This window comes from Sinocyclocheilus rhinocerous, unplaced genomic scaffold, assembly GCF_001515625.1.
Source record: "Sinocyclocheilus rhinocerous isolate Xijiao unplaced genomic scaffold, SAMN03320098_v1.1 scaffold481, whole genome shotgun sequence".
Lineage (NCBI taxonomy): Eukaryota > Metazoa > Chordata > Actinopteri > Cypriniformes > Cyprinidae > Sinocyclocheilus > Sinocyclocheilus rhinocerous.
In genome coordinates, this window is record NW_015657695.1 from 907,481 (window position 1) to 923,000 (window position 15,520).

The 15,520-nt window shown below is 39.0% G+C and overlaps 1 protein-coding gene across 2 annotated transcripts in view; it reads left to right on the forward strand.

The window, feature by feature from the left end:
• The window catches only part of LOC107721509 (casein kinase I), a 28,936-nt gene that overhangs the window by 9,919 nt on the left and 3,497 nt on the right, over positions 1-15,520 (forward strand). Inside the window, exons 2-9 of one of the 2 annotated variants that reach the window (XM_016529566.1) lie at positions 2,734-2,844; positions 7,461-7,609; positions 7,954-8,182; positions 8,352-8,522; positions 8,807-8,955; positions 9,072-9,243; positions 9,887-9,999; positions 11,668-11,736. In XM_016529566.1, the coding sequence (XP_016385052.1) occupies positions 2,734-2,844; positions 7,461-7,609; positions 7,954-8,182; positions 8,352-8,522; positions 8,807-8,955; positions 9,072-9,243; positions 9,887-9,999; positions 11,668-11,700 (1,127 nt within the window). In that variant the 3' untranslated portion in view covers positions 11,701-11,736. The remainder of the gene's footprint in view (positions 1-2,733; positions 2,845-7,460; positions 7,610-7,953; positions 8,183-8,351; positions 8,523-8,806; positions 8,956-9,071; positions 9,244-9,886; positions 10,000-11,667; positions 11,737-15,520) is intronic. The other variant, XM_016529565.1, reaches the window with a different exon arrangement.

Consider the following 15,520-nt stretch of genomic DNA (forward strand, 5'->3'; position numbering starts at 1 on the left):
ATAATTTTATTTTAAATGCCATAATGTCAGTTGAAAACATTGCAATTGTGTTTTAAAATACAACAACGAGCACCACGAAACCATTTAAAGAGGCGCGTTCAGTGATCTCCGTGACGGGATAGGAAACAGTCAACAAAGTAAAATGATCTCAAACAAGCTCTCTTTATTTTATCAAATGATCATAATCACATCTATTCATTTTACAATCCTGCTACTAGCATTTTATTCAGACTAAACCCCCTTTAATTCGGGTGAGAAAGCGGGTTTTTTTTTTTTTTGACATCCTGTCATGCCGGGCTGCATAGATGCATTTTGCAGCATTAAGGTTAACGATTAATCGATTAATTGATCGTTAATTTAAACGACGATCGATCATAGAAATGATCGAAATGATCCCTAATCTGATGTGTGCAGTATTTGCGCTACTTGCTTTGTTACTTGTGTTTTCACACTTGAAAAGTTGTTAGTTGTAGTTTCTGCATGTACTCTGATTTCTTCTTGTATCCTGTGATATGCTTGCTATAAATTAATTTCTTAGTACCAAAATGTATTAACGGTTAACTGCTGTGACACAGCAGTTGTTCTTACCATTCTGATGAATGTTACTATATGATTCATGTTACTGGAAGTCTTCGTAGTTGAGCATTACACGTCATATTCACTCTGTCTATTGTGGAGGAACATTTAACAGTGAGATTGGTCATTAAACAAGTTGATGTAATACTCACCATCACCCTTTTAATAAGCTGATGCCAATTTATGTTCGCCACAATGGCTTCACAGCTATTGTATCATCTCTGCAAAAGGTTATCTGGCCTTTTGTTTACAAGGCAGTTTCTGAGCTGCTAGTATCATCTAACAGAACTACAAAAACAATCAAACAAACTTTTCAAATACCCTTTCGCACATCACTCCTTCCCCAACTCAAACATCACAAACACAGCTCTTACGGGTCTATAAAAGTGATGGCATATCTCAACAGGTAAAAGTAGGCTACTTTCAATAAAAATTCCAACAAATTAGAAATACTTTTAACTAAGTTTAGCTGTCGAGAAGAAACTGTGCAAGTTCATCATGTTGATTGAAACCCAAACAGTCCATCAAATTTCTGTGTCTTGTCAAAACACAGCCAGTGTTTACCTTTGTTTTACCCCGTTGTCTGTCTCTGTAAGTTTTTGAATTTTGGCCTGCACTTATTAATAGTAAATATTTAGCAAAACAAAGAAAATAACAGTAACTTTCAGCCTGTCACAATCATGCAAACATGAAATATCAAACATAATATCTTTACTCTACTGCTTTTCCATTGTTTATTTCTATGTAAACATGTATTAGTTGTATCTCGTGTGTTAAGTGGCATACTAAAAATGCAATGCTCAATTTAAAAAGTTCAACTTGCATCTCTAAACCTTGTGTTTTTCCCATTCCACTGCCCTGTCTTATGTTTTTCAATGCAAAACACATTCTGTGTGAATAGCTGCTTAGGACTAGCAATAAGTTCTGTATTACAATACAATCCATTACAAAGCTCACAGCACACACAAGCGGTTAATTAGTTGCGTCGTCATGTGGCTGGACCATTTTTTTCTCTTAAGATATAATTTGCATATTGTCAAAATGTCTAATTGTAACTTTTGCTAATATTTTAGTTCAGAACCTCTATTACTTGATTAAAAAAATAGTCATATGCATTACAATCGAATATGTATAAATGAACAGTCTTCAACAGCTCTTCAAATAAACTGCAGACTTTGCAATTTGATAATCGCCCCATATCATGATTTTAATTTTATTTCAATTAATTTTTCTATATCTGTTTTATTATGCAACATAGTACAATTCATATCAGTCAATTTATGTTGCTTTATAGTAGACCACCTGCATCTCTGACATTAGTTGTTAGCAGGTTTTTAGGGTCACTGCAGAGCTGATATTTCCATTTTAGATTGGGTCCTGGTAACCTGTCAGTGGAAAAGGGGCATATGACAGTTTTTTTCTGACTGTTCTTCCGGTCTGGAGGCTGGAAGAGCAGTACTGGGTTCAGGTACTACGTCAGTTTCTGGACTCTGAATAAGAGAGGGAGGAATGTTAATGATGTATTTTATTTTTATTTTTTTGTCATTCCTCCTCATCCCTCCTGTCTTTCATGTCACATCCCTCAGGCATAACACATATGCAAAGCCAGTTCTTGGGAATGCCACAGTCTTGTCGTTCTCCTTATCTGTTTCACTGGTTGTCTGTTACAGCAGATGACTGTGGATGATTTTCAGCATCCTCTGCTCAGGATGTGGAGTTGAGGCAGATGGTGGGCCGGAAAGGAGGTGGTATAGCAGTACGCGTAGATAATTGTGCCCACTCCCTCATGCTGGAAAGCTGCGTGCGTGAGTCAACCTTAGATATGTAGAATTTTTTTTAATCATAGTGGGCCTGCATATTCATTATATTTTTTGGTTATATTTAATTGTGTCCCAATGACTCATAATGCACTGGAAGCTAAAGCGTATTTAGACACTGCAAAGCTTCTCTAGTTGAGTGGATTTATTGTTCTCATGCTCGTGTATGCGTGTATTGTATGTCACAGATACATGAACAGATATTTTTTTGTTAAAGCTCCCTACTTTAGACATATCAAGTAATTTGGTTGTTTCATCATCCACTATCCATTTTTCGCTTTTCTCTTTGGTTATATATAGTTTTACTAACTTCTATCTCCCCCCTTTTCTGATTTTCCAGGCACAGATATCTCCGTGGGGGAAGAAGTAGCCATCAAGCTAGAATGTGTGAAAACGAAGCACCCACAGCTGCACATCGAGAGCAAGATTTACAAGATGATGCAAGGAGGTGGTATGTGTTTCCACACTCAGTCAATAGCTCCTCGTGGTCTCCATCCGGCTTCTCCATTAACACAGAACTATGAGTCACACGTACACACCTCACACTGCTGCCACATACATAAGAGCCTGTATAATATTTACTGTATTTAATATGAACAGTTAGGTGTTAAGTTGATATTTGCCTTATTAGTTTTCTTTCTTTCTTTTTTTTTTGGTAATATTTAAACGGAATATTTCTTGGTATTGAAAGGCTGTGTGATAGCGTACCATTTTAATCATATTGTGAAATGTTAAAAGCAGAGCTTAACATTATAGAAATATAAAATACATAAGGCCATTCAAAGGTTTGGGGTTGGTATTTTGTTTAATATATTTGAAAGAAGCTTTTTATGCTCACCTAGGCTGCATTTATTTGATCAAAAATACAGTTAAATCTGTAATATTGTAAAATATTATTAGAATTTAAAATAACTTCTATTTTTAATATCTATATTTTAAAATGTAAGTTATTTCTCTGCCAGCAAAGTTGAATTTTCAGCAGCCATTACTCCAGTCTTCAGTGTCACACATCCTTCAAGAATCATTATAATATGCCGATTTGGTGCTCATTTTTTCTTATTATTCAACCTTCTACATTGCGAGTAAATCACTCGCATATGTGACTAAATCTTCACTCTGGCCTTCCTGTTGATCCCTGGTTAGTAATATTAGCCTCTGAAAGCCTCTATAAATTGACCATTTTATATTGGCTTAATGTTGTACTTTTGATGAGCTCCTGAGTAATTTGTTTGAGTAAGAGGGTTCTCTGGAGGTAAGGTGTAGTTCACAGGATCTCCATTTCTTAGATGGTGTTACAGAATACTGTAGTAACAGTAGGCGGCAAACCAATCGTGATCAGTTCCCCTCGCTTCATCAGTCAGTGAGTCAACACATCCTTCTCCAATGAGAGTGGCATTATCAGATCTCAAACTACTCACAGTGTTCTGTCACCACCACCATGAATCATCTTCTCATTGGCCTTGCTTGGAGGTGAAGGAAGTAGGCAATTTGTATCCTCAGCATTGTTATCGGTCACAAAATCAGGCTTTTGTTGAAATTTTGGTTCTGTTGTAATGTATGGTGATGGTTTATGAATATACATGAGGTGCATGAAGGATGCGTCCCCCCTACCGGCCCCAGCAGGGTTTGGCCCCGATTGCTTTTATACTAGATAGATGTATGACAATCCTGTCGGGGGTGTTTTATGGTGCCAGCAGCAAAAGTGTGTCGTCTATGGCATTCGCTTTCAAACACGCTCTAGTCCAGTGTTTCCCAACTGGGGTGCCGTCTGTCGAGAGCAGGGGTGCCGTGTAAAAAATCCTTTTTTAATATTTTTTAATTGCTAAAATGTTCAAAAAAGCATCTATTATATAATATCCATTTCTGATGTCGCCAATAATTAGAGATGTGCCGAAATTCCGGCTGCCGAAAATTAGTTCACCGCTCAGGTTTCACTTTCACGTGGTGTGACGCTCTGCATATTATCCCGCTCTATGCGTGTGGACATTATATTCTGCAGTTCTTCCCTGCTGTACCGAATATCTATACTTTTCAAAGTATCATATCGAATTTAGAAATTCAAATATTGTGACAAAATTAATTTTGTAGGGTGCCACAAATTTGTTAAAATTTCCAAAGGGTGCCGCGACTAAAAAAAGGTTGGGAAACACTGATCTAGTCTGTCCTCTCGCTTCCCAGCATGACTGAGCAAGCATGACATTCGCTCCACGGCGGCCAAACGTTGCGATGGCATCCGTGCCATGACAGACCGACATTGTGAGTGAGCCTCTCTCTCAGCGCTTGTGCTCTCTATGATCACATGGACCCCGGGCCAGATGGTGCGTGCGGAGGGGAGTGGGTTTGGGGGGGAGGGGCTGGCCCTGTGCATTCCATCTCCTAACTGGGTCTCTTGCACCACTCGTAGCCTTATTTAGCACAGCATGAACAAGCATACTCACTGATAACTTTATTTAGAGAAAGGTGCGGGTACCTGCATGTATGCGTGCATGCGTGTGCATGCATGTTGTAGGTAGAAAGGGAACTATTGGGAATGCTATTTCTTTTTGTATGTTTTAGCAGCACAGTTGCAGTCTTTTTCGAGTCCATACATAGAGAAGCACAAGGCTTGGCATTTTTCTATTTTAATTCTTATTAATATAGACCGTGTCAGAGCTGTCCTGATGTGAGAATGGAAAGGCGTGCTGGACGGCTCAGACCAGGAGATATATTTAACCTCCTGAGTTTGCGCAGGAATAGCTGACCTAGAGGATGTTTTCTGGAAAGTGCTGAACAGCAAAAGCTCTGTGTTGTTGAAGGCATCGGCCAGGCTCAGGGTGCGCGCGGCCGTAGACACGACAGCAGCTGCCGAGAGATCTCTGACCTTCCAGAACTCTGCTGAACCCTCTGTCTCTTCCTCTCCTTGATAACCCTGGAAAAATCGTAAAAAAGCTTAGGCTTGACTAAAAGAGTGGCGTTAAAGAAACCTGTTTGAAAACAGTCTTTATACTGTAAAATGTATGACAATACATTCACAGTGGGGGGAAAAGGCAGCTGTGGATGGCAGGAATTTACTGTTAAAAATAAATAAATAAATACTGTGACATAGGCATGGGCCGGTATGAGATTTTGACGGTATGATAACCTTAAGCAAAAATATCACGGATTCAAGGTGTCACGGTATTGTTGTTACAGCTCTAAAATGTGTCTCTGAGACAGCTCTAAAAACTGAACACAATATATTTTGAGCTGACTGACCGCTCGCTCGCACCAACAGGAGGAGGAGGGGGCATGTTACTCTCTAACACTGCACTCAACCTGAGGGATTCCTATACTTTCAGTCTTTGAGGAGACATGAAAAACAGCGCATACCGCAGGAACGGTATAACGGAAAATATTAGCAGTTTTGAAATCGTGAAATTTTCAAATCGCGGTATACCTTGAAACCGGTAATCGGCCCATGCCTACTGTGACATTGTTGCAGGTATTACTGGAAGGTATATTGGTGCCCGTGTATTCTACTTGCAAACATACAATTCATAAATCATTTTAATTTCAAGATTTTTAAATTACTGAAATCTGCTATGTGGCATAGAGGGTACTGATAACCACCATGATGTGTGGGGAAATAGAAAGCCACATGATTAATCAGTTAATCATAAGTGGCCTGTCTATAAAACATGGCCAGAACTGAATATTCAAACACACAAAGATCAAACGGGTAAAGCCCCGTTCACACCAAGAACGATAACTATAAAGATAAAGATATAGTTCTAAAAATCGTTCTCAATATTAAAGAATAGCAGAGTCCACACCACAACTATAACGATAAAGACAAAGAGAAACCACAGGGTAACACACCACACATTAAAAAAATGCAATAAACATTAACAGAAGATGTAAACATGCTAATATACATTACTCGAAAACTTTTTAAATAACTTTTGAGATTGTCCTTTTTTTCACCATAAATTATTACAGTAATTCATAGTATTTACCTGCAAAAACTTTGCAGTAAAATTATGGCATGTTAAACATTTACATTTTTATATTGTGTATAGGGATATGCTGGTATCAAATTTTCATGTTGCGATTAATTGCTAATGCTTTTATCACGGTATGCGGTATTATCACGATGTTGAAATTTAGTTTTTTTTTTTAAAAGTGCCGTCATAATGTGTATGGTAACTTTAACCGATTAACAGGTTTTGCTGTAATTTATTGCAATATATTTGTAAGTTTAAATAAAAAAATTTGTATTCTTACCATCTCATTTAGCATTTTTAACAACATGTATTTTTCCACTTGCATAAATTACCCAAATTGAGAAGGGTTCACTCCAATCTCATGTTGATTGCATTGACCATTTGAATTTTTTTATTACTGAATATTTCAAAGTGAGAAACAATGCAGTATTCAATAGAACTTAGTTCAGTTTTTATTTGCAGATTGCCAATATAAATGAGCATTTTATTGAAGCTGGTAGCTATAATTGTATCACATGAAAGAGTCTTCTTTGTTTAACTGGAGGATTGTGTGTATTCAACATCCATTGTATCAGTACAAATTCAGATTACATTATAGTGTTGTGATAGTTGCCTTTCCTGGTTCACGTGTGGCTGAATGGTGAGGGGGGGGGGATTTAAAAAAAAGATCACTTCAAAGCCGTTGAAGTGATCTAATTGGGTATCAGCTGTCTTTCCCTGACAGCCTATATCTTTTCGTGCATCACTTCAAGGTCATCCTAGAGATGGTGTATGCTTTATGGCTGATGAGTTGGAGCCCTTTCTGAGGGTGACCAACCACAACCGCTGGTTTACTTAAGCTGAAGCTCTGCTTGGGTTTTATCACATCACTGCCTTACTGAAACAAACAGGCTCCCAACCCCCCACCTATTATGTTGTAGGTCACCTTCGGTTTCTGTCAGTCAGTCCTTCAAAGATACAAATACGTATTAGTCAAACTTTCCCCTCTATTCTGTAATTTAAACTTTCAAGATCCTTTTGGTTGCCAAGCATTTCCTTCATAAACCAAATTCCCTTTTACAAGAAAAAAAGTAATCTGTACTAAGTGTAATTGTTTCTTTTACAGTCGGTATCCCAACAATCAAATGGTGTGGAGCAGAGGGAGATTACAATGTGATGGTGATGGAGCTGCTGGGACCCAGTTTGGAGGATCTCTTCAACTTCTGTTCTCGCAAGTTCAGCCTAAAGACTGTTCTTCTGCTGGCTGACCAGATGGTAAGGCTTGTAGACATGATCACTGTAACCTTTGTCCTCTCCACCCTACCCATCTCTTGTTATAGGACACCCAAAATGGGATAATGTAGTGTTCTGGTGACATGACAAGCTTTATTGTCATCCTTTCAGCTGTTTTACTTAGACAACCAGTGTCCTTTTTCACTTGTGTTTGACTGAGTATTACGTGCCAAGAGGCACTGTGAAAGGAGGCATAATGTGAAAGGACTGCTTGTTCAGCGGTTGTTATGCCCTCATTGCTTTATTTGAATTGGTGTATTTGGTTTGCATGGAGTCTCTCATTCAGTCATTCGACCTGCTGAACCTGTCCTCTGTTCTGTTCTCAGATCAGCCGTATCGAATACATACACTCCAAGAACTTCATCCACAGAGACGTCAAGCCCGACAACTTCCTTATGGGCCTGGGGAAGAAGGGCAACCTTGTTTACATCATTGACTTTGGCCTGGCCAAGAAGTACAGAGATGCTCGCACCCACCAGCACATCCCTTATCGCGAGAACAAAAACTTGACTGGCACTGCTCGCTACGCTTCCATCAACACCCACTTGGGCATAGGTACCCTGACGTCTTTTGAATAAACTTATTATATTATCATATTGAAACCTCTAGTACTTTCAGACCTGACCTGTCATCACCCTAACATTTACAATTAAGCCACTTCACCTTTTATAGTCTGGCCATCGAAATGACATACAGTGTTTATCGTCGGTGTTTTCTTTCACAGAGCAATCCAGACGAGATGACTTGGAGTCTCTTGGCTATGTGCTCATGTACTTCAACCTGGGCTCTCTGCCATGGCAGGGTCTGAAGGCTGCCACAAAGAGACAGAAGTATGAGCGAATCAGCGAGAAGAAGATGTCCACTCCTATTGAAGTACTGTGCAAAGGATACCCATGTAAGCTTCTGCTTATAAATATAAGGCATTTTTAAGTAGCCAATAGGCTTAAGCTACATTATATCACAGCCATGGACCATAAGCTGCTTGCTAGTTGGAGGCAGGTGGTAGAAGAGAGCATTTGATTGAACCATTCAATGCATATGAGACTTCTTTTAAAACCATAAAAAAATCTTACCAACCCTAAACTTTTGAACAGTTGTGTTGATGACTTCAAATGCGACCAAAGTGACTAAAAGCCACAAAACTTAATTTCATTGCATGTGCCTTTTGTTTGTTTCCAGCTGAGTTTGCCACATACCTCAACTTTTGCCGCTCCCTTCGCTTTGACGACAAGCCCGACTACTCTTACCTGAGACAGCTCTTCAGGAACCTTTTCCACAGACAAGGCTTTTCATACGACTACGTGTTTGACTGGAATATGCTCAAATTTGTGAGTGACATATGGGTTGTCTTTGCATGGATGCTGTATTTCTTAAATTGTTGTTGGTTGTTATTGTGGTCTATTAAAGACTTGATGCTTCATTTCTAATGTGTTGTGCTGTTCAGGGTGCAAACAGAGCAGCAGAAGATCCTGAGAGAGAGCGGAGGGATCGAGAGGAAAGATTGCGACATGGGCGGAATCCTGCGGCCCGTGGCATAATGCCTTCCAGCTCAGGTAGACCCAGAGGAACGCAAGAAGTAGCACCTCCCACACCCCTCACGCCAACCTCACACACAGGTAAGACGTCCACTGCTGCCTGTCGGTGCTTGTTTTTTAACTCAAGTAAATATCTGAAGATCTTTTTGTTTGTGCATAAGGATTATTTTGATTTGCAAGATCTACAAGGGTTTTCTTTCTCTCCACTGCTTCAGATCAAGACAGATTTGTATTCATCAGCTACTTTCTTTCCCTGCCATTTGTTGTCGTCTTAGCTGACAGGAAGTGGTTAAAGGGTTGCAAGCTACTACGCTCAGCAGGATGTTTGCTAGACATGACATAAATTTACTAGCGTTTGCTTTATTGAAGGGCGGAGGTTCACGCAGATATTTGTACAAGAAAGACACTTTAACAGTGACCCTGCACTGGTCTTGAAGTGTATGGCCTCAGTTAGCAGAGCCTCAAGGAGTCGAGCGCAAAGACTCATAAACCCACCATGTCACCTCTACCGGAGTCCCAGTAAACTTCTTTTCTTTTTTTTTTGTTCAAATAATGTTTGTGCAGTTTTTCCAGTTTTGTGTAATTACTTTGTGGTTCAGACGTTGGAAAACAGAAGGATTTTTGTTTAGGTGGACACGACCCAATGTGTGGTGTCGGTGTCCGTTTTTTTCCATTTTCCATGCTTTAGATGACACGTGTCTTCCTTCCTTTGCCTTTTTGCCAGGAATGGAGCGAGAGAGGAAGGTCAGTATGAGATTGCACCGTGGAGCCCCTGTCAACATTTCCTCCTCTGATCTAACTGGTCGACAGGACACTTCACGCATGTCCACATCACAGGTACCAACGTTATGAGATGAAATACTCTGCATTTTTGCCCACTGTTGCCTGTGTGTTTGGCAGCATTGTTAGTCTCTGGCCCCAGCTCCACTGCTCTTAAATGACCCCTTCTTTATTTTCAGTCAAGTCTGACCACAAAATAGATCACTTTGGTTAGTAAACATTTATAAACTAACTCCTCCACAGTTGTTTTCCAGCAGAGAGACAAAGGAAATGATGATAGAGAGTGATAGCCTTGAAACAGTGCTCAGATGGCGCTTGTGTCTGCTGTGGCCTGGCATGATATGGAGCCGATGTCATGGTCTACAGGGCTTTTAGCATGCCATTATAAAAGCACTCTGCTCTGAGAGGTGTTTTTGGGCTACACATGCTGTATAGCTGATCTTTAAATGTGTGCAATAGTGAAATTGACAGTATGTGAATAAATGTACAAAAAAAGTAAATAAACTGGTCATGTTACCCTGGTAAATAATTTATAAGGATATAGAAATGTTTTTATTAGAATATAATTTTTTTAAAGATAATTATTATTGATCTTGTTGAACTCAACAATAAGATTTTTTCCCCTCTTAAACCAATTATGTTTTTTTTAATATATATAATTATTTTTATTGAATTTTCACTGTAATACAAAAATAACAAGACATCGTCCCCAAAAAAAACAAATAGCTCAGTTTTTTTAATAAAACAGCACTACCCCATATATAACAGATTAGGGAAAGAGGAAAAAAATGAATAGGGCAGAAAAGTTAAATGTCCAGACAGTTACACAATTACAATATTCCTTGTAGTATAATAGGGCAAATACGAGGTTCAGTGTCCAGATATGGAGTCCAGACTTTATAAAACTGGCCTGTTTTTTGATGTAATGCATAGGTAAGACGCTCCAGGGGAATCAGCTCAAAAATTATCTTATGCCAACCTTTAAGTGATGGTGATTTATCACTAATCCAGTTAAGTAAAATATTTTTTCTGGCAGCAAAGGAGAGAATATTATACAATTTCTTGTTAGCAGATGAAACAATGCATTTATTAGGTATACCCAATTATGTTTTTTTTAAATGCTTTTTTCTGGGATTTTTTCAGTTATATATGTAACACATTTTTACTGCCAAAAAAGCATAAAACAAACCTAAAAAGCATTTTTGCTGGAAAATGATGGAATCTGGTGCAAAACAGTTTGTTTTTTAAAGCCTATTTAAATGGCTCTTTCAAGACTAGCACAAATCACTCTCTCTATATTGCTGTCAGCCAGCTAAGTTACAGTGCATTGCTGACATATTTACATGATTTTAATTTGCAAACAACATTGTTCAAAAGTCACTAAAATGTGACATTTGCATTACATAACTTATAAACGTAAGGATAGTTGAAACGCAAGCGTTGGCCCTGGGCCATCCTTATTGTTGAGCCCTGTATTGTGTAACCACTGCCACATATTTTGGATCTTATTTGCGTAGAGTTCTTTTCAGACCTTGTCACACATTCTTGAAATGTTGCCCAGAGTCATAATTCTGTCTAGAGAGTCTCTGGTGATTTGAATATTTGCTTTTAACGCTTCTGTTCAGATCCGCATTTTTTAGGTGTTTACCACATTGTTGTTGATTTTTTTTTTTTCACCACAAATGAATATGTTTCCCCCTCCAACCACCCACCCACCCACTTCAGAATAGCATTCCCTATGATCACCACGGCAAGTAGATGCTCGCCATGTTCTGGTATGAGAGACAGCATTGGGTGAGTGACAGTTGGGTGTCTTTTTAAAAAAATTTTAATACCTGGACTACCTCCACTTCCCTTCATTGAGTAATAGACTCCCTGTCCCACATCACTGCTGTACGGCTGTTACGCAGCACATCACTCACCACACAGAATGATGAGAGAATTCACTACTTCATTCCTAACTGTAATTCAGATGTTTAGCAAAGGCTTTTGAAGTTTTCAATTGAAAAGCAATATGGTGTTATTCAAACAGAGCGCCACAGTCGGGCTCCAGATGTAAAAACCCCATTCATTTTCTCCATAGAGAAACACAAATCTACCATCAGCTCTGAGATTCTCTTGTGAATATATTACTAAAAGAATGTTATGCAAATATTGTTGAAGATTAGCACCCAGCAGTCTGTCTGATGTTACAAGCTAGTTTCTGTACAAAAGCAGTTTCTTCAGTGAAAGTGGAGGCATCATCTTCATTGACTTCCTTTCAGTCAAAATGGCTTCTAAATATTTTGCTTTCAACTTAAAATATATTTTTTTGTACCTGACTCGGTTATATTGTACCGTCATTTTTTATTTGTATTTTTTGGTAGTCTTTCCTGAGATTGTAGTTTGTTTACTCATAACTAATATTAAAAGGGTTAGTTCACCAAAAAATGAAAATTCTGTCATTAATTACTCACCCTCCTGTCGTTCCAAACCCGCAAGACCTTCGTTCTTCAGAACACAAATTAAGATTTTTTTTGATGAAATCTGAGAGCTTTCTGACCCTGCATAGACAGCAATGTAACTACCACATACTCTTATGAACACGCTTCGACTGACACGAAAGAGATTGTTAAATAAAGTCGTTATTTTTGTTTACTTTGTGCACAAAATGTATTCTTGTAGCTTTATAAAATTAAGGTTGAACCACTCTCACATGGACTATTTTAACGATGTACATACTACCTTTCTGGGCTTTGAACATGGTAGTTGCGTTGCTGTCTACTCAGGGTCAGAAAGCTCTCAGATTTCATCAAAAATATCTTAATTTGTGTTCTGAAGAACGAAGGTCTTGCGGGTTTGGAACGACATGAGGGTGAGTAATTAATGACAGAATTTTCATTTTTGGGTGAAATATCGCTTCAAGCACACGCTGTTGTACCAAAGTCAGTTTAAAAAATATTCATATAAGCACTTAGGCTTCAAATCAGAAGGTGTCAAGGTACACAAAAATGACAGTTCGGTACATAACTTGGTTTTGAAGTCACATGTTGAGTTAGTTTGAAGCAGTTAATATAAAGCATGTTTTATGTTTAGGACAACTTGCATAAGCTCACAGCAGATCACTGTGTTATTCTGCGTTATTTTTCAGATGTGTTCACAGTGTCAAAATATATTGATAAAACTGGTACTTTCCTATCCTAGGGGGGAAACTCAGTTTCAAATTATGTTCCACACACACAGAAGTTCCACACGTGCAGTGGTATAAACAGCACTGCATTCGTTTGGTACACATGCAAGCTGAGCCAGAAGACTCGTATCGGAAATGTTTTTTGTACGAATGTGTGTATTGTTACACCCTTCCTTCAGATTCATCTCAAAGCGTGTTCTGAAGAACGAAGGTCTTGCGGGTTTGGAACGACATGAGGGTGAGTAATTAATGACAGAATTTTCATTTTTGGGTGAAATATCGCTTCAAGCACACGCTGTTGTACCAAAGTCAGTTTAAAAAATATTCATATAAGCACTTAGGCTTCAAATCAGAAGGTGTCAAGGTACACAAAAATGACAGTTCGGTACATAACTTGGTTTTGAAGTCACATGTTGAGTTAGTTTGAAGCAGTTAATATAAAGCATGTTTTATGTTTAGGACAACTTGCATAAGCTCACAGCAGATCACTGTGTTATTCTGCGTTATTTTTCAGATGTGTTCACAGTGTCAAAATATATTGATAAAACTGGTACTTTCCTATCCTAGGGGGGAAACTCAGTTTCAAATTATGTTCCACACACACAGAAGTTCCACACGTGCAGTGGTATAAACAGCACTGCATTCGTTTGGTACACATGCAAGCTGAGCCAGAAGACTCGTATCGGAAATGTTTTTTGTACGAATGTGTGTATTGTTACACCCTTCCTTCAGATTCATCTCAAAGCTGGCTGATTGGTTTGTATTGTGGCTCCTAATTGAAGACTTTTTAAAATGTCTATGGAGAAAATGAATGGGAAAATATTTCTGGATCCAAGGCTACACCAAATCCATAGCCTGGGATACTTGCATACTTTATTCCGGCTTCATCCCGGTTAGCAATTTATGACCTCACACTCCACTCTAATGACTCAGATGGTATTTTTAATCTTTGCACAGAAAGTAATTCATAACACCAGATGATGTGATGCGTTACTCACAGATGGACAGTACGGTTATCCTCTAAGCTGAATCTAGACGGTTGGGCTTTTGCGTATTTTTACTAAAAAATGTGCTAAAGCGTCAGTCTCCAGAAATATTTCCCTGCTATAAAAACAGTTTAAAGCATAATTTCAACCCTTGATTGGTTTGAGGATGCAATTTGCACTATTATCATTCCTTTGTCATGTGAATTTCTGGCCGACATATCTCCACATCCCAGTGCTTAGGTTTGATCAGATCAAGAGTTGTAAACACAAGACGCACTCTGCTTTCATTTAGAGCACAAAAAAAAAGTAGTGCTCCCATATGCACGTATGCCCACCAGACCATCTGTCACAACTGTCCTATAGCAGCCTACACACAATCACCATGTACTCTTACATGTATTTAGAGAACCCAATAATTGATAAGTTTGATCTAGTGTTGGAGAGCTAATTCAAAATCAGTCGCTGAAGCAGAAAGGAAGCACAAATGCGTGCAGCAGAGCGCTCTTGATTGTGTGCGGTGCAGCACCCTCTGCTTGTGAGTGTGTTTCTACACTTTACTTTGTGATGTATCCATAACCTCTAGTTGCCTGGGTGTGGATGCCTCTTTCTGTCTCACTCTTTTAACCCCCAGTGCTTGGTTTTGGCTCTCTCTTGGCATGCAGTTTGATCACCCGGATTGTGCTCCTGCTCCAACTTAATCAATGCAGCTTTACATTTACAAGCCTTTTTGCTTTTAGTTGTTTAAGTGTAAAACTGCAGCTTATGGCCTCAGTTTGCAGAAAACCTCCATTCAATTCCTTTATTATTGTTTCTGCCCTGAATGAATTGTTTACTGGTAGTCTCCGATTTGCTGAACGGCTCACCTCTGCAGCTCTTTTGTTCCCTCTGTAACGTCAGAGATGGATTCACCCCCACCCTTTTGAGAGCAGCCGTCACATGATTGGCCCTAGAGTCCTCGTGGGCCCCCAGCACTGCCTTGCCTTTGACGGAGGATAATGAAAAATGTATCCCCACCTAGTAATTAATCACCTCAGATTTTTATTGTGCATCTGAAGGTGCAAGACATAATTAGCTGTCGCCCTTCCGCCGATCTTGAAATAACCCACCATTTGTGTTCCTGAGTGGAAACAAAAAATGCAGTATGCATTGTTTTTTTTTCCCCCCTTTGTGTTTGGTGTTATAAACCTTGTTCCCCCCTCTCATGCCATATGCCTTCTGCTGTGGCAGGCCATGGGGGAGCTCAGAGGACCACCTAAAATATTTAGGACTCAAAGCATGCATGCACAAACAGTTACCACCCTTTAAGAACTAGTGATGCACCAAAAATATTTGGCCAAAAGTGTTTTTTTTGTTTCAGTTTTTTGGAGGGTCGAAAACATTTGACTGAATGATGTTTAATTTTCATTGCTCAATCAACTTTGAA